This window comes from Anabrus simplex, chromosome 5 (assembly GCF_040414725.1).
Source record: "Anabrus simplex isolate iqAnaSimp1 chromosome 5, ASM4041472v1, whole genome shotgun sequence".
Classification (NCBI taxonomy): domain Eukaryota; kingdom Metazoa; phylum Arthropoda; class Insecta; order Orthoptera; family Tettigoniidae; genus Anabrus; species Anabrus simplex.
Genome location: NC_090269.1, coordinates 75238433 through 75264965, shown reverse-complemented (window position 1 = coordinate 75264965; position 26533 = coordinate 75238433). Strand labels below are relative to the sequence as shown.

The 26533-nt window shown below is 41.1% G+C and overlaps 1 protein-coding gene across 1 annotated transcript in view; it reads left to right on the top strand.

Annotated features, from left to right (window-relative positions):
- Nucleotides 1-26533, top strand: part of LOC136874366 (gustatory and odorant receptor 24) — an 89592-nt gene that overhangs the window by 37264 nt on the left and 25795 nt on the right. The window contains exons 3-6 of the mRNA XM_068227733.1: nt 2164-2251; nt 7029-7222; nt 18827-18898; nt 25628-25717. Of these exons, the coding sequence (XP_068083834.1) occupies nt 2164-2251; nt 7029-7222; nt 18827-18898; nt 25628-25717 (444 nt within the window). The remainder of the gene's footprint in view (nt 1-2163; nt 2252-7028; nt 7223-18826; nt 18899-25627; nt 25718-26533) is intronic.

The following is a 26533-nucleotide window of genomic DNA, read 5'->3' as shown; positions in this document are numbered from 1 at the left end:
TGGGATAGGAAAGGAATGGGAAAGAAGCAACCGTGGCCTTCATTAAGATAGAGTTCCACCATTTGCCTGGTGTGAAAATAGTAAACCACGGAAAACCTTGTTCAAGGCTGCCGGCAGTGGGGTTCGAATCCACTATGTCCCGAAAGGAAGCTGATAACTGCGTGACCCAAACCATGCGGCTACTTGCTCAATGAGATGCTGAACTTTGTGGTAATGCTGTGGGTACAACAGCTATTCACGGAATGTACAATGAGCAGTCTAGTTAGATGTACCTACTTGTCTTGCCAAGCTCCTTGTGCTTATAGTCGGTCCCTCTTGGACTTCTTTTAAATCCTTCTTCCCGCAGAAGATCCAAGGGATCGCGATGCGATCCACGGCACTCGATCCGAGAATGAAGCGAGCCTGATTCCCGAAGCCTTCGGTACACAGTGGCGAACGGTCGGCTACTGGAAATACGGCAGTTTGGAAATCTTTGTCTGTACAGCTTCCTCGCTGCATGTGCAGTTTCTGCAGTTGTCCGTAAACAAGGTGAATATCAGCTAATTCGGCACATGTAAATGTTTCCGTTATGTAATCAATTGGCTACAGTGATGTTAACCCACGACTGCGGGACAGCCAGCAACTTGCCAGCAGTGACAGTCGGGCAGGTAGCGTGGAGCCTACATCCAGTGTCACATTCACTTGTTCACGCACTACTACTAAATATAACGTCACTCGGATTGCTTACATAACAGCTGCGTAAAATCTTCTCCTCATCTGATGGGTATACGTAGATTTAACACTGTCTTGAGATTCAAACATATTACATTTAAAATAAAAACAAGAATGCATTTTGGAATAAATCAATGGAGCGGAGGCATATGTAATAATAATAATAATAATAATAATAATAATAATAATAATAATAATAATGGAAGAAGAAGAATTGACTACTCGTAATTAATGCTCTGCCTAGAAAACACTAATCAACGTTTATAACTATGGATCTCAACGCGTGTATAATGTCTTAAATATGGTGAAACGGATGCTCTAATTCCACGTTGATTAGTTGGACGGTACAGCGCTGGCATTCTGATCGCAACTTGGCAGGTTCGAACCGGCTCAGTCCGGTGATATTTGAAGGTGCTCAAATACGTCAGCCTCGCATCAATAGATTTAGTAGCATGTAAAAGACGTCATGTGAGACAACATTCTGGCGTCTCGGTGTCTCCGAAAATCGTAAAAGTAGTTAGTGGGACGTAAAACCTATTATTATTATTATTATTATTATTATTATTATTATTATTATTATTATTATTATTATTATTATTACGAAAGCTAGACCGGTTTACGAGTACGGCATGACGTCGTCTCGCACGTGGCCTGTCACCCCTCTTCCCCAGGGACAAGGGGAGGAGCACACCAACATGCGTTTGCTTGCGATAGCAAACAGGTTCAACATCTCCTATACTCTGGTACTGTAGTTGAAGACGTGACTCAACGACACGAGGACAGTATGACATAACCAGTGTTTCCTACTACGGCAATTGAAAACACATTAGCTCCTGAAATATTTGGCTCATTTATAGGGAAACTAATAAGACAAGGTAAAACGTACATAGTATGTGTTGTGAGGTGTACTTTTCTTTCCCGACTAGCGAAATATCTGCACGTATACACCTAACATCTGTATAGTACTACGGAACGCTGAAAAGAGGATACGCTGTACTGCTGCTAGGAACAGTCGAATGAACTCGTAAGAAGTGTCCAGTGCCAAGAAGAGGGTACTACCAAGAAATACAAATATTATATTTTTTAATAATGATGAAAAATGAGGACAATAAAATGAAATAATACTCATTAAGTTGGTAATGGATTAAGTTTCTAACTACATTTGGAAATGTAATGCTTGCCTTACATGCTTGATACATACTTACATTTTCCTTATATTCTGTTATGCATGTGATCATTCCGTCAGCAAGTCTTTGTGTTTGAACAAAATGGCACTGTAAATTTATTTATATTCTCACCTTTCAGTCTAAAATGATTTATCATTTCATATTTTATTTTTCATCCTTCTAAATGTCGCCGTCATCCTTAGCGAACATGTTTCCTTTCGGGAAGCGTAAGCTCACTGTATCCTTGATTTCAGCATTAATTCAGTGTGCCCTTGTTTCTTTACAGGAATACTCACGAAATGTTATTACGCCACATCGTCTGTACGAATATCGTATGGCTTGGAGAAAGCTGTCTTCACTTTGTGATGAATTAGGTAAGTCACTACTCAGTTCCAAAGCTATAGCCATTAAAAGTATTTCTCACTTTCCAGAATGTTTTTTTCGGACACCAATAATGAGCTGGAAGGAACAAATTAATTTTAGTATGGTTACTATGTAATGATTCTTTAATCGACCAACTCCAAACAGTATACCAAGGCCGACTTCAATCCACAGACCGTAATATAAAAGAACATGGCGGCCGAAGTAGCCGGACTGCTGGTATTGGCTAACACGAAAATGTAACGTGCATATTATAAAATCGGCGGTAATTTAACATGATAAATGTAACATCGTAGGGAAAATCACCTTTTCAGGGATGAAAAACGCTTCGGCAATAAGTACGCACCGCATATAATTAACTAGAATCACATAAATTTTACTGGAAAAGAGAACAACAGCTAATTATTTAGAAATTTTAATTTGTCAAATAACGTTTTCTCTTAGATTTTGCATCGCTGGATAGATGAAAATACATGGTAAAACTGTTAAAATGATATTTATAATCATTTTGAATGTTTCAAAATAAATTAAGATGCGAAATTCCTCAATTTATTCGCTCTCATGAGAACATTTCCGCAGGCAAGCACAGATTATTTTAAATACACTTGGATCTCAATCATTCGACACTTTGAAGCTCATAGACACTGACGGAATATCACAATATCAATTATATTCTATCTAAATTAATATTTTTCGAGGAACACGAATAGGTTCACCGTTTGGAATTACAGAAAAGTCTTCCCTAACCTCAGACTTATTATCAAAATTATGTATGCACACTACAGTTTTGTAATCACGATGGATATTCCTAATCCATTTCTCTCTTAATGTTTTATTTCTTAGAAAACTTAAGAATAGTTGTATGAGAGTCATTGCCTGGTTCACAACGCGATCCAAACAAACGCATTCTTATATTACTACATATAAATTACATATCCTATGTAAGTATCCACTGCTTCATATAAATACACTCGCACACTTATATTCTACAAAGAAACTAACATTTATCGTCAACTTTCATGAAATTACACCGACTACATACGATAACAACAAACCAAAACAAACCCATCTTCCGTTTACTTAATTCAACATCTTTGAACGATCGAGAGTAGCATTAGGTCTGAGGATTGGAGTCGGTCTTGATTATACAGTAACGCAGAATCCAACATGCAGTCTTAGGCCTTAGCCGTACGCCTAATAGGCCCTACCGCTGTGTGCAATTATATTAGAGGAAAAATATGGACGTGTATACCACCTTTTAACAACAAATCACAACACTACAAACTAGATTTATGGAAAAAAACATAAAATACCAACCCTATTACCTGAAAATGTATTTTTCGCACAACAAAGTACAGTAAACAGCTTTAAATCTGCGCATAAAGACGTATTTCTAAGAGTATCAAACTATTTTCAATGGCATCACTAAAGACTGGATACAAAATATGTCACTAAATTGACACGTTACCTTCTGAAGAGGATCACTTGCTGATAATTTGTGGCATTCCCTTAATTTTAGGTCAGGGACCAAATACACTATAGAGAATTTTACCATCCGATGTGAAATGGGGAAACTCCTGTAATCAATTTTTAATTCAAAACAACTTGGAACCTGATACTTTCGGCATAATTTGTAGTGTATAGTGCATTACTACACTCAGTTTCAAGGCCGTCTCGCTAGGTGCGCTGGCAATAATCAATGTCTTGCTATATCTCCCAAAGTGGCAGTGTATTTACTGAGACCTCGTATACAGAAATAGTACTACTCTTCTTCTCATTTTTGATCTGGTTTTCCTTTGGAAGTTCCTTAGGAATTTTTTCAGCAGCTTTTATATAATTTAGTAGAATTCTTTGCTACCCACGTAATCTGCTTTTTAATTATTATTTTCAAAATAACACCACAAGGGCACTCATCATCAAGATTGTACATATTTGTATTCTATACTTTGGCGAATTTGACTTCTTTCCACACTCAAAAGTGCAGGGAAAATTGAACTTTACGCTTCGTAGTTATTTTCCGTACAAATAATTTTTAAACAGCGTCTCTGATTGGTTCAAATTTCCCCTCGAGTTTTGATTTTCTGAACTTCCCTCCATGTTTATCATTGTTCATGTATTGTTGAATCGACTATGTTGAACACGGCCGCCTCGAGTATGCATGATTTGGGTGGTAACATGCCAAAGTTATTTACAATAACATATTCAATTCAGAATAAGTAAATTCGACGTAGTATGGAATAAAATATTGTACGCAACAACCACTGAAGTGACCCATTTACCTTTCTCGTTCCGAAATTCATACATTTTACTAGTAGCTGTTGAATAAATAACTATTCCCACTCAATTAATTTCTAAAAATTCAGATTCATGATTGGCACTGATCATGGCCTAAAAGCGTCTGATAACTTCGCAACACAAGAACATAATCATTGTAAGAGGACATATACTATCTCTTTTGAATAGATTAAACTATGAAAGAATTTCGTTCCCAAACTTGAAAGGAATCACTGTATACCAAGGGCGTCTCGTCTTAAGGATCACGTAAGCACGTGAACACCCTGGTAATACCAAAACTCTTGAAATTTACACGATATTGTATGATGAGAACAAGATTTCTATACGTTGAGAACGTATTTACGAAGTTATAAGTGCCGATTCACTTTCCGTTTCCATTTGAAATACGCGCCACGCCAGCCGATCACAACACTGTTTTGAACTACATACAGTACTTCGGCAGATTGAATAACTAGAGCTTGAAGGGGCAATGCTGTGTGTATGGCGAATACGATCACAGTTTACTGTGTGATCATGGCACTGCCTGCTCGATATGCATCCGATGGCTTCTTCATATCGAGCAATCAGTGGATTTTAAGCATCCGAGGCCACTGCTGCTCACCATAGGAAAATCTTCCTCCCTCATGATAAAAAAAAAAAAAAGAAAAGAAAATTACGCTTAGTCCGTGGCAGTGGTTAATGCACAGAGCTTGTTACCCCGGAGTGAATAATAACTGCATGATGCTGTTGACAGTGGCATGTGTAACAATACTGCTTAATGAACCAAAGAGGTGACACAATAGACTAACTGAGCTCCTGTTAACGTATTGACCGACTGAGGAGCAACTTAGGGCTATATATAGGATTTTTTTAATGTACTGTCAGCTCTGTGTGAACACCCAAAGATTTTAAGCACGCGACGCCACTGCTGATCACCATAGGGAAACCTTCCTCCCTTATGATAAAAAAAAGAAGATAAACATATTTAATACTCCACGAACTACTGTCAGTTACTTCAAAATTACTGCGATGAATATCCCAAACCAGTTTTCTCCGTAATTGTGGTCCTTAGGAAATCCTTGTAGAGTGGTATTTGCAGATCAATAATTAAATCGACAACCAGGCAGAGAGCATTTGCTGTACTGCACGTATCTATTAATTGTTCTTATTTAAAACAACTCCCCTAACGCACACCAAACCAGTTAACAAAAGCACCACAGTAAAACATTCTGAATTCCGTATACTTAGATGTATCATTAAGACCTGGATCACTAGTAAAACGTACAGTATTCAACTCATAAAAAAGAACTATTAGGTAAATAAATCTCGAATTCACACAACAAGAGGAGGGGGGGTGGGTTCGATTCTCTTCTCAGCCATCCTCGAAGTGGTTTTCTGTGGTTTCCCACTTCTCCTCCAGGCAAATGCCGGGATGGTATCCAACTTAAGGCCACGACCGCTTCCTTCCCTCTTCCTTGTCTGTCCCTTCCAAAATTCCCATCTCCCTATAAGGCCCCCTGTTCAGCATAGCAGACCGGACCCCCGTTTACTTGTCCCCATATCACTGGTCTCGTCCAGGCTCTACCCTAATCTAACCAGACCAATGGTCTTGTTCAACCCCTACTCTAACCAATCCACACCGATGGTTTTGTCCAGGTCCTACCCTCCAACCTGTGGGATTACTTCCTAAGTAAGTGCAGGCTTCGCGGCTCCAACCTGTGGGCTTAGTTCCTAACTAGGCTGGTTGACAGCCTTGTGCATCGCCCGACTACGTCCTCCGCGAGAAGTAAACAAATGATAGTTGTTCCGCGCGTACGTGTATGTGTTCAAAGTTGGGTGGTGAGGGCTGGAGTAATGATGAAATCAGAACAAAATCATATATCTGAGACTATCTAGGCCTACCTCATCCGCCACGCATTGAATATTGACTAAACCTATGCACAATGTCACTTTCAATCAATCACGGTCGTCTTTTCACTAAAATATAATCGATTTGAGGTTATTGCACCTGATACGTAACTGTTTGTAAATTATCGAAGGTGATTCCCAATCGTTTCTGGTTCGTATCCCAACGCGTAGTACTTACGAGACAACGAATAAACCAAATATGGCAGCAATCACAAAGAGATTTGCAGAAGCGATCCAGCACATTGGTATGCAATAAATTCAATTAAATAATATTAAACACCTAGTTTATTTTCATTTTATGAATGTTGTGTAATAAACATTTAATTCAGTCGTCTTACCAAATAAAAATCGTGGTTCCATCTTGTTCAGATAATTTCAATTGCGCTGCGCCCTCATGAAATTATCGAAAAGATTAAACACTCTAGTTATATTGCCCTTAATTAGTTTTTAAGACATACTAAAGCTAAACTGCACTTATTCTCTGTTAGAATGTTTATTCCCGGTCGTTGACCAAGACGACCCTGGTCATAAAATAAAGCAAACCTGAAAGCATACCCGAATCTAATTTATTGTTTATTCTTGTTTCAGGTGACGTGTTTTCTCTCGTCCTATGGATACTTAATATGCATGCGTTTCTGGGCTTCACCCTAGCGGGATACGCAACAGTATTCTACGTGCGCCGGTTGAAGCTGAGGCCACTTGCTATTACACTTTATAGTAACTTACAATACGGGGTAGTAATGTTCATCCTGTTCGACTTCCCTGGTCGTGTACCCAACTCTGTGAGTACACAAATCATTTTTCTATTTATTTATTTCTTTCTTCTTGTTTCGTTGAGGCCCATTGTACCACGTGGTTCCTATCTTCTTAGCCCAATATCCCTTCATCTTTGTACTGTGTGTTGATTTCCTTTCCTGAATCCACTTCACTCCCACTACAGGACGCAATATTTCAACTGTCAGTGACTGGAGAGTGTCGGATGTTCCGATCAGCTTTCTAAATTTATCCCTGTTGAATACATCCTCGGGATCAATTTTTTAAAATTCTACGTCTTTTCGAACCTGTTTCGTCCATTTAGCATTTGTCTCCTTCCCTCTAGAAATGTTGAAGATTCTTGTGGTCAGTCTCTTGTTGCCCATTCTGACAATGTGACCGGGGAAGGTAAGTCTCCTTTTTCTCATGGCTGATGTTATGCTATATAAATGTTGGTAAAGCTCGCTGTTATGCCTGATTCTGTATTCACCTCTCTCTTTAATGGTACCCATGACTTTTCTCAAGATATTTCGTTCTTTCTGTTCCTAACTCATGAGTTGTCCTGTTTTTGACCATGTTCAAGCATTCTAAGGTATACAGCACCGAAGGTCTCCCTACGGTTTCATAGTATCAAAGTGTGAGGCGAAAGGAAAGGGATTTGGGCTTGTAAATGTTCTTACAGATATGGAAAGCTCTCTCCAGTTTGATACACCTGGCTTTCAAGGCTAGATCCCCACTAAAGTTCCCTGTTATCCATTATCCGAGGTGTTTGCAGATGTTAGTCCTCTTTATTACTGTATCCTCATGTGCCATACAGGTGGGTGCATCTCTGATATTGGTGATGAACTCCGTTTTGCCAATGGCAATCCTCAATCCTACTTTAGCTACTATTTGACTGAGGGAGGAGAGTTGGTGTGTAGCTTCCTCCAGATTTGTTTATTTATTTATCGTACGGCGATATATATAATATACAAATATCTACTTTCTCATATGGCAAGGGCTTACGGAATCAGACCAGATGCCTTGATCCAATTCGTTAGGCATATTGGCCTATAGCTATCCCGAAGCTTTGAATCTCTATCTGGGTTGGGTGTTGGTCTCACAACTCCCTCATGTCAATGAGTTGGAAAATGCCCCCCAATCCATATTCTAACGAATGAAGTGACGATATCACTGAGGCATAGTTCATTCAAATGTGTATGCATCTAATTGTGAATTTTGTCCGGCCCAGGAGCCGTAACCCTGCACAGCGCGTGTGTGTGCGCGCAATTCCTACTCCGTGAAAGGCATGTTACAAGATTACAAAGCACTAGTTAGAGGTAAAAGGAATGTGGCGAGTATCAGCGTAGGCAGAAATGCAGAAATCTTCCATAGTTAAAAGTATGTACAAAAATGACGCGATGTAATCTGCAACGATGAAATGAATCGTAACTGTCTCTCCAATAATGAAGACTTTGCAACAGTCAAAATTCCAATAGTAATGGAACAAACGTGATCGTCAACAGGCCCAGGCACCCCATCGGCGATCACTGCACGTTTCAAAGACTCTGCCCAATTTGCTTAACAAAGGAGCCAGTGCTTTGGCCATTTACTCTGTTTTAATTCAAGATCTTGCGATCTAACATATAGGATAATGGTCACTGTAACTGAGGTTATCCTGTACTTGTCACCGTAACAGGAGAGCTAGCACGTAGCACCAAACGAAATCCAAGGTGTGAGATTATTGTATGTGCGCTTCTGAAGCGTGTCGGTGCACGAAGACGGAGTGTGTCAAAGGGTATTGTTACGCGGCCCCGTGGTAGCCCCTTTCGGTACTTCCAGGAAGGGGCTGGTGACTCAGTCGAAATAGGATCTCCAGCCGGCTTGAGAGGTGGGGCCGACATTTCCGTGTATTGTTTCCGTCGGCCGGCTTACTTGTGAGTCTCTTGGAAATTCAACGGGAATGTTCCGCCTCTAGCCACCTCGCGAAAATTCGGACTAATCACCCGAGCTGTAAAAAGGGAGGCTAGCCACGGACAGTCAGTCAGTGCTTGACTCGAGGTCAGTATTGGACTCCGTGGTGATGTGGTGAAGTCGGTGAGAAACTCCGTGCGTTAGGGTTCGGTGGCTGGGCTGAGGGTGACAAAGGTGTTGGCTGTTAATAGTGTTCCACCGAGGTCTGAACCAGGAGCTGTTGTTGTGGTGTTGGAGAGTCCAGTAAGTAGGTGGGCTGGAGAAGATGGAGCAGAAACTGTGTACTGCCTGAGAGTACTGTATGTTTGCGTATTTCTGTGGACTGAGTATCGCCGTGAGTCTGCGAGGGAGGCCGCCATCGTGAGTGTGAGGGTAAATGGGCCTGTGTGAATATTCGCTGTTTTGAGTATCGTCCTGCTGTTTAGTTCTTCACTGCATGTGACTGTGTGAATTACTGGACTGTCTTTGCAATCGAACCAACTAACAGTCATCCTGTGTCGAGTGGCCCGTAGCCCTGTGTTCAGATCCAGCTCTCTACACACAGCTGCTGTATGAGGTGACTGGACTTGGGGAAAGTGAAAGTAAGGATTAAGCGTCCGCAGGTATAGCAATGGGCTGGACTGCCTGCTGCACCGTAAGGAAGGGGGTCTTATGAATAGACTTGTAATTAGTACGTGTGGCCATTCATGGTTATTTATAATTATGTGGGTATCCGTGGCGGTTTCTGGTATAGCGCAATGGAGCAATGAACCTCCAGTTTATATCATATTGTACTTAACTACTTAATTTTCACAACTGCCTTGTCAATTTCGAAGCTTTTGCTAAGCTCATCTATCCGTAATATACTCGTACTGACTTTCAATTCAAGCGAGCCGCACGAAGTCCTGGCTGGATACTCGTCTGGAATGCACCCCCAATGCAAGGCCACATCTCCGTCCGTACCTTGGCGAAGGGTGTGGTGAGGTGCGGGGAAATGCCGACCAACACGTATAAAGACTAGGATATCGCAGAAACGAATATCCGTGATTTACGCATGCGCAATATGCCACTCTCTCTCACCCGTCTTCGTAATCGCAAGTCGTGTTGTTGGGGTTAGAAAACTAGTACATGCCTGCCATCTGTTGCCCTTGCAGGAATTTAACTACGGCAGCAAAGAATAGTACATCTAGTTAACACTAGTGTTGGAAAGCATCATTACTACCAATCATTACTACCAAAAGTCACATTAAACTGCCAAATTCCGATTGATATTTTGTCCCAAATATATTACTAATACTTACTGAACATCTATTCATTTGCCTTCTTTGGAGTAATCACTTCTTAGAGAGAAACTTAACTTAAAAATCATTGAGGCAAAAAATAGCGGGAAGGTAATACCAATGAAAATGCTAACTGCCTAGCCAACACGAGTTCATAAAATTAAGTTACCAACGTTGTCAACAGTGCGAACACACATCCCTAAAGTTTCCTTCTGTTTAAGTTTCCTTCTGTTTTTCAAATGTGATAGTAGTGTTTATAAAACTTTGCAGTATTTATCATTATTCGTTATATTATTGTACACTGTGCAAGCGTGTCAGTGTACTATTGTGTCGTATAGAAACTTAATTTTTAGAACATAAAGAAGTTACAATCATATGTCCGTGTGTGTGTTTTTGTGCATTGTGGTTGCGTCCACAATCTTTGTGCTCGGGAAAGGTAAGGAGCTACAAAATGAAACAGTGTCCAGATACCTAGAAAGACAAAATTTTCTTCTCTCTCTCTTGAGCGCAAACTTGATATTAAGAATGCCGGCCGCCCACTGCCTGATCTTGATATAACGATGCAGATTAAAAGTAAAGAAATCGTGCGTACATTCAGAATGGATATAGGCCCTATGCAAAAGAATCGAGTGGATGTGTGGGTGCGAAATTACCAACAGGATGTTTTGTTTTCCCCGTTTATTTTTTTGTGAGTGATAAAAGCGAAGGGACTTGGACCAAAGTCGGAGTGATAGTATGTGTGGGCGAAGGGCGGGGGGAGGGGGGCGGCACAAGAATTCTTCCTTCTGCTGAACCCCCAGTGACGAAAGTCACGCGCCGCCACTGGTGGGTATAATGTGTCTGTGCATTTATTGCGTCATCCTGAAATAAATTAGAGTAAGGAAACAGATGAATTTCATTCGTAACAGTATTATGAGCTTTGACTTCTCCCAGCGAGTGGAAAGGATAAGGCAACTCAGCACCTAGATCTTGCTCACTTATGTGAAAATCGCAATCTCGTACAACAATTTGTCATTGTCATTACGGGCAACGGAGTGGGGGTTACGTGAATGATGTTGATCCACGAAATATCACTGTAATATTTGTCACAAATGGAAGATAGTAATTGCTTTTATTCAAATAAAGTCTCAAATCGGAGGTTGATTAAGAAATAATACGAAATATTTTATTTTAGAGATACATACTTTACTGCCTTACAACTACTATTTCTGCTACGTCGCAGCGCTTCCGTAAGTGTTTTGTTTATCTAACACTGTCGTATGTGATGTCTTTGCTCACTGAAGTTCTTTGGTGTCATTTTATTGATTTTTCTCATTCGATGTAATTTGATGGGCTGTCACTTAATGTGCCTTAACAGATTCATTAAACGATTTATTGGTCCAGTGATCATGCTGTTTTCCTTTTAATATATATATGTGTGTATTGGTCCAGGGATCATGCTATTTTTCAACAAAATACCCGTGCTCGACATACGGAGAAAAAAAGAGAATTCACAGACATAGCACTCACATTCATCGTGCCAGCCCTGGACGTCAAGAAAATACAAACGACGGCGCGAGCAGAGGAATGCAAGACATATGGACAAAGATAATGAGAATTCACAGACATAGCACTCCCATTCATCGGTACCAGCCCTGGACCTCAAGAAAGAAACAAAAGACGGCGCGAGCAGCGGAATGCAACATAATGGAGTCCTGTTTACAGCCAGTAAATACGTATACCTTCTTGCTAGTAACGATGGTATTTCTTAATCAACCTCCGATATGAGACTTTATTTGAGTAAAATCAATGATTATCTTCCTTTCCTGGCAAATATTAGTGATATTTCATGGCTCAACATCATACACATAACCCGGAGTGGGAACTAAAACTGCCTCCGCCTGAGTTCATAGCGGTACTTATTCACTGAATATTTCAGGAAGGACAAGGGCACAAGTTCCCCCTAGCCACCCCACAATTCAAAACTGGTCGGCCCGAGCAAGTGGCTGTACGGTTTGGGTCACGTAGCTGTCAGCTTGCATTCGGGAGGTAGTGGGTTCGAACCCCACTGTTGGCAGCCCTGAAGATGGTTCTTCAAAGTTTGCCACTTCAGACCAGGCAAATGCTTAGACTGTACCTTAATCAAGATCACGGCCAACTCCTTTCCACTCCTGGCCTTTTCCTGTTCCATCGTCACCATGTGCCGGTGTGACGTAAAGCAAATTGTGTAAAGAAATAAAAAATCGTCGGTCTTTGGAATAAATATGGAATCTTATTATGGTCGTGTCGTGTCATGTTCACCTCTTAGACGATATACCTATAGATAAGCTATGGTGGCCGAATAGAAATATATCAGGTGACGCAACTCAGGCGACGGATCAAAAGGATGGAGAAACTAGGATAATTGCTTGTTCTTCTTATGCCCAACTCACTGCCAGGTATTGTCGTCGTTGCCATCCACGCAGTTTAGTGGCTCTGCCGCCATGTTCTCAACAGCGGGTAACGTGGAGATTGAGCACGCTGCAGATGGTGAGCTCGCTGATCGAGAACGCTGGACTTTCTTTCTTGAAGTATAGGCTCCCCTGAAAAGGAACGAGAAAGACGACGCTGAGGCTCCTCACTTTTGCCACTGTTTCCTTTCCTTTAAGAGGACAGCTGCCCGATTGTTTGCCAGGATTTTTGGGCATGCGGTGAACCCCGATCGAGATGGAGAAGGCTTCTCAACGGGAGCGCTGTGGCCTTCCCTTCTCCTTTCTCTTGGCTATGGTAGATGGGCTGAATCCAGCACTACTTGGGAAAGTCTTTCTTCCGTCCTTGTGGAGGAAGACTTCCCAGACGAAAGTGTCCGGAAAGTGTTTTTTTCAGACGACGTCGGCAATAACATACTAGTAAACAGAGTGGATGGAACGGTAGTTTATTTATATACTGGCTGCTGTTATTAACTATCTGATGGTTTAATCTGGTTGTTTGCATATGCTGCGAGAGTTACTAAACTTGCAGGTGTTATGCGTACACTCGAGGCCTTCTTAGGGAAGGTGATGGAGAATTCCGGGTGAACCGTGCACTTGATCTACTGCCGTGCCTCTGGATAAAAACCTTCTTATCCAGAAACTTCATCTCCTTGATCTTTCTTTCATCCTTAAGTGCAGAACATTTCCTGGACTGGTGGTATGCTCACCAGTGCAATTTACATACGAAGGGTGTTAAAAAATAAATCGACTTTTACTGTAACATCTTTATCGGTTATTGTACAACATTTTAAGCACTGTCCACCTCAAAATAGTCCCCTTTACTGGCAATACACCATTCTCATAATTTATTAAATTTTTGGAAAGCCCCTTGGAACTCACCTTCTGGGATGACACGCAAGTCTCTTTCCTTATTGTCCTGAATCTCTTCTTATGGTTTCGAAACGGCGTCTTTTCAACTTGATTTTAAGTTTGGGAAACAAAAAAAAAGTTTTCTGGGGATAAATACGGAGAATACGGTGGATGGGACACAACGGGAGTATGAAGTTTTGCTAGATAGCTGCGGACAAGGAGTGACGCCTGAGCCGGCGCATGTCATGATGCAACATCCAAGTCTGGTTTTCCCACAATTCAGGCCTATTCCTGCGCACAGCAGCCCTCAAACGTGCTGGAATTCCTTGGTAGACTTCCCTGTATACCATCTGACCACACGGTATAAATTCCTGATGGACAATGTCTTTGCAGTAAAAAAACACAACCAATATTACCTTGATCTTTGAGCGACTCTTACGGGTGGTTCTTTTAGATCAGAGACCCTTCATGAAAGTTATGCCAAGTTAGTAGCAAAGTTTCACACACGCACACACACACACACTCCCTCTCTTTGTCATTTTGGCTCTAATCTGACGAAGAACTTTGCGAATGTGCTCACGTCAGTGACTGTAGCTTGCCAACTAATGGTCAGAGCGAAACGCGGCAAATGGCAGTTTGTTGTCTAAACCTGGCACTCCGTGCGCTCAATAGCTGCAGCGTGTTCCCTCCACCAGTTGACGCGCTATTTCAAAAAATCGGTTTCTATCTTAACACACCTCGTACGCTGGTGGTGCTCACCTGTGAAATGTATACACGCTAGTGGTATTGTGCATTCTACCTCGGCATGCTCCCCTTTCCCACGTCTTTCATATCTTGCCGATATCTGGCAGCGCATGAACCTGTGACCAAAACTCTGGCATTTGTAGCATCGCGTCGGGACTGGAATATAGGATGAACATTAAGGCGACACGCGGAAATATTTATACGTTCGGGCAGTGTCTTTGAATCAAAGGTTAAGATGAAAGCACATGCGTCGTACAGATTACCACCGACACGCCTCTTGAACCACTTAACGTCCGCAACTCCCGACAACAAGTCTCTAGAACAGCTCTTCATGAAAGGCTATGATTAAGTCCGTATGGGAGATAACTCCCTTACAGGAGTTCAAGGACTTGATGCTTATCTATCTTAACAGGTATTGGTCCGAAAATGTGGCTTCCAAAAGCTTCATGCTCTATTCAACCGTACTCTTTTGATGAGTAAGCAACCATCATGCTGTTTTCGCATTTCATCAACTTTGCCACCTGCAATCCTTTCGACTGTACTGTTTATTTATTTATTTATTTATTTATTTATTTATTTAGCGTATGTGCTTCCGTGGCTCAGGCGGCAGCGCGCCGGCCCCTTACCGCTGGCTTCCTTGGTTCAAAACCCGGTCACTCCCTGTGAGATTTGTGCTGGACAAAGCGGAGGCGGGACAGGTTTTCTCCGAGTACTCCGGTTTTCCCCGTCATCTTTCATTCCAGCAACACTCTCCAATATAATTTCATTTCATCTGTCATTCATTATTCATTACCCCAGAGGAGTGCGACAGGCTTCGGCAGCCGACACAATTCCCATCCTCGCCGCTAGAAGGGGGCTTTATTCATTCCATTCCTGACACGGTCGAATGACTGGAAACAGGCTGTGGATTTTCATTCTCATTTTTCATTTAGCGTACGGATATGGAGTACACGGATGAACTTAAAGGTGATTAAGGGGGTGCCAGAGGACATATTCGGTTCTCCTGGTGCAGGTCTTTCCATCTGACTCCCATGGGCGACTATTAGATCTAGATGTGGGATGATGATGATGATGATGATGATATTGAGGTAGGGAGAGGGTGAAACCCTGTATCGCACGTAGCCTTACTCCTGTCGAAAAAGATATTTGGAATTGAAACCCGGGCTTTTGGCACGTAATATAGTGATCTGTAATTCTGTACCACCACTTCTCCTACCCTGCCGGCCAACATTCTGATGGTGAATGCTTTTCCTCGAACCGGCTAACCACGGTGTCGGACAATATAGAATTGAGGTGTTAGCAATCATGGCCACCAGGCAATAGGGGAGGCTGATTTAACCGGTATAACTAGCGGAACTGTCCGTTCTTTGCATAGTGTTTGGATGTGACTGTCTTACAACTCAGTCTCATGAAATTTTGTTCTCGGGTCCATGGCAATTACTCTTGAAGAATACGCAGTACATTTAATGTAAATATATCACTGCATAGGTCGGTCGTTGGAATACATGTTTCACAATCATCCTGTTGACGTCATCAGGCCGTGGGGGGAAACTGCGCCGTGGACCTCTGATTTCGAGTCGTTCACTATACTTCGAACCGCTGTAGCGAACAAACGGCTCATCCGCTCAGAGCAATGATAGTTCCAATTTATGCTCTAACAAGCAGACAAATATAATATAATATAATATAATATAATATAATATAATATAATATAATATAATATAATATAATATAATATAATATAATATAATATAATATAATATAATATAATATCCAACAAACAGTCCGGCTCAATCGCTAAATGGTTAGCGTGTTGGCCTTTGGTCCAAGAGGTCCCGGGTTTGATTTCTGGCTGGGCCAGGGATTTTAACTTCTATTGGTTAATTCCAATGGCTCGGGAGCTGGCAACTCGTAGGACCTGCACCAGGCCTTTCCGGAGGTCACACGCCATTATATTTTACGAACAAACACACATATTGACTTTAAAACCCAAGCAAGCATCTTCTTTGCAGGTTACGAGCCAAACCAGCGAGGTGATAATCTAAATATCAATTTTGACCCGACTCCCCTCCCTCTGCTGTGTCTTTCTGCACACATACTAGGCAGACATTTCAAGATGGTACTTTTCCGGAGTTATGGAAGTAGTGTCTATTATTTTTGAACGTCCTAAATAATGTATTATTTAAGTTTAAAAGATCTCTACATGTTCTGACATTTTATGAAATCCGTCCCTACGTCCCTTCTGTTATTAAAGAAGGACGAAAGATCCTATGTGTAAGGCCATGTCCCTACGGTTGGCAACACTGGTTAGAAGGAATGTGCGTGACGTCAATGTTGTTACAATAACAACTACCTTCGTTACAGAACACCACTTCGACCTATACCAATGGTTTACTACACTAATTTTAATCTCTTTGTTAAGCTGTATACACTTTCGGGGAAAGAAAAACATGCAACATCCTCATGGACTGTGTTCAGGGACACCATACTGAGGGGATTGTTGTGTTAGTGATTCATTTGTCACGGACATCAGCGATCAGATGGCGCTCAGGAGGCCTGTTCGTACGCACTGTGTTTTAATTCTGCAGGCAGTAACTGTGCTGAGGATAGAGGTTAACAGTGTTTGCCACATTCATTCTAGGGTACAACCATGCCCCGCCGGCGATAACGTACTCGTGTTGAACTGGGTCGCATTGTGGGCCTGCGGAAAGCTGGATGGACGTATCGACGGATTGCTGCACATGTTGGGCACAATGCATCGGTGATGTGTCACTGCTTTCAGCAGAGGTCTGTGGAACAATCCCACACCCGTAGACCAGGTTCCGGACGTCTGCGTAGTACACGCGCACGTCAACATCGACGCATTGTGCGAGCAGCGGTGGCCGACCGAACATCATTCAGGAACGAAATCCGGTCACATGTTACACCTGCTGTGTCACCAAGAACCATTGGGAACCGTCTGCTTGTTGCAGGATGAGGATCACGTGTGCCTCTCGCCAGACCACCACTGACACCACGACACCGCCAATCACGGCTACTCTGGTGTCGTGAAAGAGTCGAGTGGAGGGTGGAATAGCGCTCTGTTGTCTTCAGCGACGAGAGTAGGTTCTGTCGGTATGCAAGTAATGGACGTATACGTGTACGGCGTAGACCTGGAGAGCGGCCTATTCCAGAATGTATTCGCCCACGACACCCAGGTCACACCCCGGGCTTCATGGTGTTACAACTCGCTCTCACAGTTGGTATTTCTGCAGGTAACGTAACCGGTGTCCGCTACATTGTCCCTGCGCTACTGCAAACAGACGGTTCCATATGGTCCTTGGTGACACAGCAGGATGGTGATGTACTTTTTCAGCAGGACAATTCACGTCCTCATACAGCTGCTGCGACGCAACGGGCTCTATGTGGTGTACAACAACTGCCCTGGCCAGCAAGATCACCGGATCTCTCGCCAATTGAACACGAATCGGACATGACGAAGCGGGAACTTACGCGTTCTCAAGAGCCTGCAAGAATCATTGCCGAAATGCATCAAAAGGTGTAAGATACTTGGGACAATCTATCGCAAGATGCCATTCGGAACCTTTTTTAATCGTTTCCATGTGCGAATACACGCCTGCATTGCCGCCAGAGGGGACACACTTTGCATTGATGTGACTGTTAAGGCAACCTTTGCTGTTACATGTTGTTTCGTTTGGTTTGAATTTGTAACCATATACTCTTGCAATGATGAACTGTTACATTATTTGTGAATAAAATGACCTTATCATTGAGGATGTTGCATGTTTTTTCCCGGCAGTGTTTGTGCCGTATATTAAATAAGAAAATACAACTATCTCCTATTAAAGCCACCACAAAGTGAAGAACCACTGCCGCATCAGTATCTGTACTTTCCACATGCATATTTACGTAAAGGATTACCAAATTTTCTGTGACATGAAACACATAGAATAAAATTATTTCACTTTCAACCAACACAACAAAGCAAGAAGCGGAGTTGCACACTGCTCCATCTTAAAATATCGTGTTCCTGGCACAGCACAGAGGAAGTCACAGCAAGAGATATAGACGTTACCAAGTGGCACACAAATGAACTATTACAGCAGCCCGCAACTTACCGCTCCGAAACATTGCCCATTTTTGGAGCCCCCCACCCCTTTTGGGTTGGTTGTATAAAAAAGTGCCTGACGTGTTACGCATGGTTAAGAGGAATCTCTATGGTCTATGCCCAATATCATTCTTATTAGTTTTGTCATTCCTGAGATATAATGATGGCATATTGATAGAATGGTATTTTCTATTTGTGTACATTACAGGTATGTATATTTTATACAGATAATGTATGTTCATGGAAAACTTGATATAATTTATATTCTAGATAACCGGTGGAATGATGCGGGAACTTAACAAGATTTCACCACTATCAGTCAACGAACAAACATGGCGTGAGGTACGTATATAATGCACTATACCTTTACTCAGTGAAGGGTGATGTAGAGGTAATTGGTTGTGGAAGTATTGGTTGATTGATTTAGCGACTGAATTACTCGCAGTTACTACCAGTGGAATCAAAATGAGGTACAATCCAATTCATAGTCAAGCGTTTGTATAACACTCTTATCAATATGCACTGTTCTATTTAATACTAGCTGATGTACCCGTGCTTCGCTACGGGATTCTCAGAAAGACTGACTTCGTGGTTTTCCTAACCTGAAATCAACATAGGTCATTACAAAAACGTAAGTATGAATGTAGCAATTAAAAGCAATGCTATCATATAAAATACTCGATCAAATGGAAAGCCGCGCGTTTTATCACTTTTAACGAACAGTGCTGCGGTTAGATTGCGGTGTCAATCTAATAGTCCAAAGTTCCAGAGCTGGGATGACCAGGCCGCAGATTGCCAAGAACACTCATCTGCCATTATTCCGCTAAATATGCACACTGTTCATTCCAATCAGTGCCTCAGAGTAGGGATTCAATAGCCCGAATGCTATGATGATCCAGTGTGTTACGTACCAGTAGTATCAGAAAATTTATAAACCAGGGGAATGGCATGCTAAAGAAGAAAGTTATCTAACTCCTCAGCTACTTCCCATCAATATTCAGACAGGCTATTACACTCTGTACGACTGGACGAGTTGACCGTGTGGTTAGCGGTGCGCAGCTGTGAGCTTGCATCCGAGAGATAGTGGATTCGAACCCCATTGTCGGCAGCGCTGAAGATGGTATTCCGTAGTTTCCCACTTTCACACCAGTCAAATGCTGGGCCTGTACCTTAATTAAGGCCTAAGGCACTCCTAGCCCTTTCCTATCCCATCGTCGCCATAAAACCTATCTATGTCGGTGCAACGTAAATCAAATAAAAATACTCTGTACGCAGCAGTAATCCTATCTACCGGAGATGAGGGGCAACAGAAGACACAAAGCACATCACGACAAACAATGGTCAATGTAATGTTATTATTGATCAATGTTATGAGCTTTCTATATTGTAGGCCTTCACATTTAGTTTTCTTTCGACTCTGTGATTTGTAAAATATTTTATACCATAAACTGTAGCTTCTTATTCTCCGACTTTACATACCGATTTTCATTAAATACTGTTTACCCATTTTCTCGTTACTCGGCGCTGATATGGACTTAGAAACAAAAATCCAAATTCATGAATATCTTTGTGATCATAGCCAGTACGGCAACAACGTATAAGACATGAATAATAGGAAATTTAATACTATATAACCTTAGTTATGTAGCATTCATCGATTACACCTCTAATAAGAAATATTTGAGAATTACATTTTAGGCCTTCCCCTAAACTACCATTTCACTCAGCGTGAATAAAATAATTTACAGCGTAGACTATAGCGACTTATTTCCTGACTTTGCATACCGATTTTCATGAAGATAGGACTACTAATAACACGAATATTTGAGATTTAAATTCTAGGCCTTTCCCTAAACTTCAATTTTTCTCAGCGTGAATACAATTATTGATAGCCTAGATTGTAGCAACTTATTCCCCAACTTTGCATACCCATTTTCTTTAAAATACGACCACTAATAACATAAATGTTTGAGTATTCAATTTTAGACCTTCCCCTAAACTACCATTTCACTCAGCGTGAGTAAAATGATTTATAGCCTAGATTGTAGAGGCTCACCCCCCGACTTCAGATACCGATTTTCATTAGACCACTAATAACATAAATAGTTGAGAATTCAATTTTAGGCCTTCTCCTAAACTACAATTTCACTCAGCGTGAGCAAAATTATTTATAGCCTAGATTGTAGAGGCTCATCCCCCGACTTCACATACCGATTTTCATTAAATTCCCTTCAACCGTTTTCTCGTGATGCGTGTACATACATACAGACAGATAGACAGATAGACAGACAGAAATTACGGAAAAGTAAAAAAATGCATTTTCTTGTTACTATGGACATGACCGATACAGAAATACCATTATTTTCAAATTCTGAGCAATGTACAGACAAAACTATTATTTTATATATAGATAGTTCGTGCTACAAACCAAACTTTGTAGCGTGCCGAACCATATGATTCAGCTATGGTCAACACATTTTTCAGGAAGCGTCCGTCGCATCTAGTCACCTACAGGAGCTGTGGAAGAAATACACAGATTGATTACTGGGTGGTACGAAGACGTGATCTAAAGTAGATCACTGAAACAAAAGTTATTGCTTCAAACATCATTGCACCCCAACATTATCTACTCCTCCTGAGCTTCAGGATTCACCCTTATATTCGCGTAAAAACTCGCAAAACCACAGATGAACGAATTAAGTGGTGGAAATATAGCCAGTACCGTGCACAGCTGAAAACCTTCATTGGTGATTCAGATTTTATACAACATGATCAAAATGCTTCTTAGGTTTGTGCAAAAGCCACCAAGACTTTAAAAACACGTGCCGCAACCATTGTGGGCACAACGAAACCTGGTCGTTGTTTCATCAACAAGGGGGTTTGGTGGTGGAATAAATCTGTGCAACTATTAAGGCAAAGAAGTTAGCCTACGAGACCTAGCTTAGGTCGAGACTTGACAAGGATCGTCAGAAGTACAGACAGTTGAATTCGATGGCAAAACGAGAAGTGGCAAATGCTAAAGAAGTCCACCAAAAGGCTGTCTACGATCAGACGAACACACCAGAGGGTGCTAGAAAGATCTATCAGTTAGCGAAGGATCGCCGTCACTCTGCGCAGAATACTGAGCACGTTATGAGCCTAAATGATATAAACCAGAAACTTCTGCGAAGTCTAACTGAGATCCCTAACCTTTGGAAGAGGCATTTTGGGACCATCTTCTACGGAGAATTTCCGCTTCCACCAATACCAACGGTAGAACCTATGCTTAGACCATCTCTAGCCATCACTGATGAAGAAGTTACCACTGGTATCAAATGATAAATGGAATGACGACCGGGCCAAATGACTTTCCGGTTGAAGAATGGAAACTGAGCCAGGTCAGTTTCTGGCAGATCTGTTTAGTAAAATCACTGATGAATATGAAGCCCCTCCCATTTGTCTAACTAACATTACAGTTCTAATATCGAGAAGTAAATGTGATGTCAAAGACTTCACCAGTTATAAACCAATCAACCTACTTTGCCACACTATGAAGATTTTCTAACGTGTATTGGACGCGCGTCTTCTTAGTATTTTTGATGTCTCTCCGAACCATACATGTCGCACGCCTCATAATGGAACGTAACCGAGAGGAACGGAAACCGCTCCACATGGCATTCCTTGATCTTGAAATGGCATTTCTTAGAGTGCCACATGATCTTATTTGACACGCACACATGTTGCACAGTGTACCAGAAGTTAACTTTCGATGGATCCAGTTCCTGTATCGGAATGTCATAAGCTATGTCCGACGTGGTGCAAGAATATCTGCACCGTTTCAGATCCAAGTTGGCGTTCACCAGTGATGGGTCATGTCTCCAATTTTGTTCATCCTATACCTGGACACCATCACTGTAGAGGTGCAGACACCATATCTTTGGGGTCTGGTTATTGCTGATGATATCATGGCCTCCTGTCAATCTCAGCAAGAACTAAAACAGCAATACCAACGCTGGAAAAGTAAATACGGACTACGACTTAACGCTAGGAAAGCGGAGTACTTGGCATGTGCAGAACAAAGAAATTACCCCATTGACATCGACGGAGTTGATCTTCCTAAATCAAATCACTTTAAATAATTGAGATCAATCATTTTTTCAGATTGTGATAAACTGCCGAATGCAAGGAACAGAGTAAACGCAGTCTGGATGAAGTGGCGACAAGTTATTGGAGACATTTTCGACCGGAAGATACCGTTGTACTTAAAATCAAAGATTTATAGTTATATCGTTATTCCAGTAGCACTATAGGGGCCTACACCTGTCGAATAGAACCAAGGCTTTACGTCCCTATTCGACTGACGAATCACCATCTACAGCGTCGTATGTCCTCATACCATATGAGCACTGCAGAGAGATTTGAAATTTAATCCAGGCTTTTTGTACTCAATCTAGTGATTAGAAATTGTATACCACCACCTGCCGGCCAACATTCTGATAATGAAAATGATTTCGACCAACGGGATTCAAACCAGATAACCACGGTGTCAGACTATTTATTGACTTCACGCCTTAACGATCATGGCCACCAGGGTTGGACTAACTACTGTAAATTGGACCACGTAAGAAACAGGATGTCAGAGCGGCGTTTGGAGCGACTCCAATTAGTGATAACACGAGGGAGACTCGCCTGAGATGGTATGGCCATGCACTGCGCAGTAGTACTTCAGTTGCGAAGATCGCACTAGATTTCAACACTGAAGGCCGTCCACCACGTGGACGAGATGGCTTGACGCACTACGAGAGAACATGGGCTTGGTGAGCACCACGCTCGTTGACGCCGAAGATCGGAAGCGACAGGAAGGGAAGTAAAGCGGACCCTGTAATAACATGGGATAAACGCTAGGGAGAAGAAGAAGAAGAAGAAGAAGAAAATTTCGTGCTAGAAAATTACTGTCTGATCATTGATGAAAGCTCTGCATCAGGTAATTTTGTTGATGCCTGTCTGTACGTCCTTTTTGAAGAAGAAAAAAAAAAACCAACAACTGCGCATCATTCCACGCCTCGTTTCAAAAATGAAATGAAATGGCGTATGGCTTTTAGTGCCGGGAGGTCCCAGGACGGGTTCGGCTCGCCAGGTGCAGGTCTTTAGATTTGACCCTCGTAGGCGACCTGCGCGTCGTGATGGGGATGAAATGGTGATGAAGACAACACATACACCCAGCCCCCGTGCCAGGCAAATTAACCAATGATAGTTAACATTCCCGACCCTGCCTGGAATTGAACCCAGGACCCCTGTGACCCAAGGCCAGCACGCTAACCATTTAGCCAGTGAGCCGGACTGTTTCAAAAATAGTTGCAATGGTTTGAAATGGCGTATGGGTATTAGTGCCGGGAGTTTCCGAGGACAAGTTCGGCTCGCCAGATGCAGGTCTTTTGATTTGACACCCGTAGGCGACCTGCGCGTCGGGATGAGGATGAAATGATGATGAAGACGACACATACACCCAGCCTCCATGCCAGCGAAATTAACCAATTATGGTTAAAATTTTCCTACCCTGCCGGGAATCAAACCCGGGGCCCCTGTGACCAAAGGCCAGCATGCTAACCATTTAGCCATAGAGCCGGACGTTGCGATGGTAATTTTAGGTTATTCACTTGGTTCTTCAGTTGCAATTTAGTATAATCTGCCAAGTGTTAAATTAAATGTTGTACTGAACGTTATAATTATGTCGTACCGAGCTCGATAGGTGCAGTTGCTTAAGTGCGGCCAGTATCCAGTATTTATTTATTTATTTATTTATTTATTTATTTATTTTTATTTCTTTATTTCTTTATTTATTTAATAAATGAGCCACCAACATAGACACGCTCCAATTATAGGTGGCTTTTACAAATTATTTGAACAAATAACATAGAAATACCAAAAAGAAGAAAATGTGAAAACGCTATGTAAATGAGATGATAATGCTCTGTATGAAATGGATGAAACAATATATCATATACAGAAGCCTGTTAATAAATCAAACAAAAAAATTGTAACAAAATCATGTAAATATTATACATATAAACAAATCACTTCGACGAGAAAAATTCTTTTAATATATTTACATATGTGTCATATTCATAAGCAAAGTCAAGATCTATATGATACTTATTAATTAAGTTATTGTATGTTTCACACATATTGATAAACGGAGAGTTCTTAAAAATACAGTTTTGGAAATTGGAGTAATAAACAATTGCCGAAATCTTAAATTTCCTTTTCTAACATTAAAGCATAACTCGTGAAGTGAACTATTATCGTCAATTAATGCATTAACCATCTTATAGAGATAAATTTGTTGAGCTATTACACGCCTACTGGCTAGCGATACATATTTAAATTCATTCAACAAAAATCCATATGAAACATAATTTCTAAAGTGGAATATCTTATATTTTTTATAATAAATATATCATAAAAAGCGTTTCTGCACCCTTTCAATTTGATTTTGATAAGTTTATAACATGGAGACCAAATTATACATGAATACTCAAGTTTTGATCGGACAATACTATTGAATAATAAGGTGAGTGCATACGTGTTAGAAAAATCTCTTGAATTTCTAATTATAAAACCCAATTTCTTATAGGAATCATTAACCATTGTATTAATATGCTCCTTGAAAGATAAATTTCTTGTAACAATTACCCCTAAGTCATTAACAGAGTGAACAACTTTGAGTTCTTCATTATTAATTTTATATTTATAATTCAATGCATTTTTCTTATTTGAAATCTGAAGGAAACAGCATTTATTTATATCAAGTTGCGGCAGCTCTGTAGATGGTTTTTCGTGGTTTCCCATTTTCACACCAGGCAAATGCTGGGGCTGTACCTTAATTAAGGCCACTGTCGCTTCCTTCCCATTCCTAGGCCTCTACCATCCCATCGTCGTCATAAGACATATCTGTGTCGCTGCGACGTAAAGCAAATAGCAAAAAAAAAAGAAAAGTAATTAATGTTTGCTAGTGTCTTTTGATAAGTATGAAGGACTTAACTGAATTTTCTGGCAATCTAATGAAAGCTACTTTCCACGTCTTTGTTGCAGGTTGAAACGTTCATACGGGTCATTGGTGACAACAAAGCTGAAATTCACGCAAATGGTTTCTTCGTCTTGAACAGACAGCTTTATGTATCTGTGAGTCTATCATATAAAATTGTAATCAGTTGCATTGAGTTCAAATGTTACTAGAACTCGTGGTAAGAACGCGAAATCTATTATTAATTACGGAAAATCATGCACATTTTCTAATAAAACTTACTGTGCTCTGCACCATTTTTTCCAATAGTTTGAATGCAATTTTTTGAGTTTCTATGCAACTAAAATAGCAGAGACTCTTAAAATCACCTACATTTGCATCGACTGCGCATTGTGCATGGAGTACGTCACGTGTCGTGAAATGGCTTAATGGTTTTGCACTATCTCATCAAGATTATAGGGACACCTACAGTACTTGAAACTGTCCTCTTAGTGTTCCTCGGATATAAATTACTGCCCAGTAGTGGACTTAAATACGGACCACACCCTTGGCCTTCATTCCATCTCTAACGTCTCCGGGGGAATGACCGACCGTTCTTTCTGTAGTGTTGTTGCAAGCGTAGTTAGTCATATGGGTCGTTGGGGTCAGGAGCGAAGTCACCGTTGTAGTTCATCTCAGAGGTATTAGATAAGATTGAAATCGGACCTCTGGCTTGGCCACTTCGTTATGAAACGGTTCAAATCTCGTTACAAGATATCTGTATTTTATTTTTATTATTATTTCATCTGTGATATTATTATTATTATTATTATTATTATTATTATGTCCGTATTATTATTATTTTATCTGTGAGATCACTATTATTGTATTATTATTATTAATGTTCAATTCAATTATGCAATGATGATCGCTTGCGTGATTGTACTTAAATGTATGTATAATACGTGTGTGTAGATTAACACTAAAACAAAGTA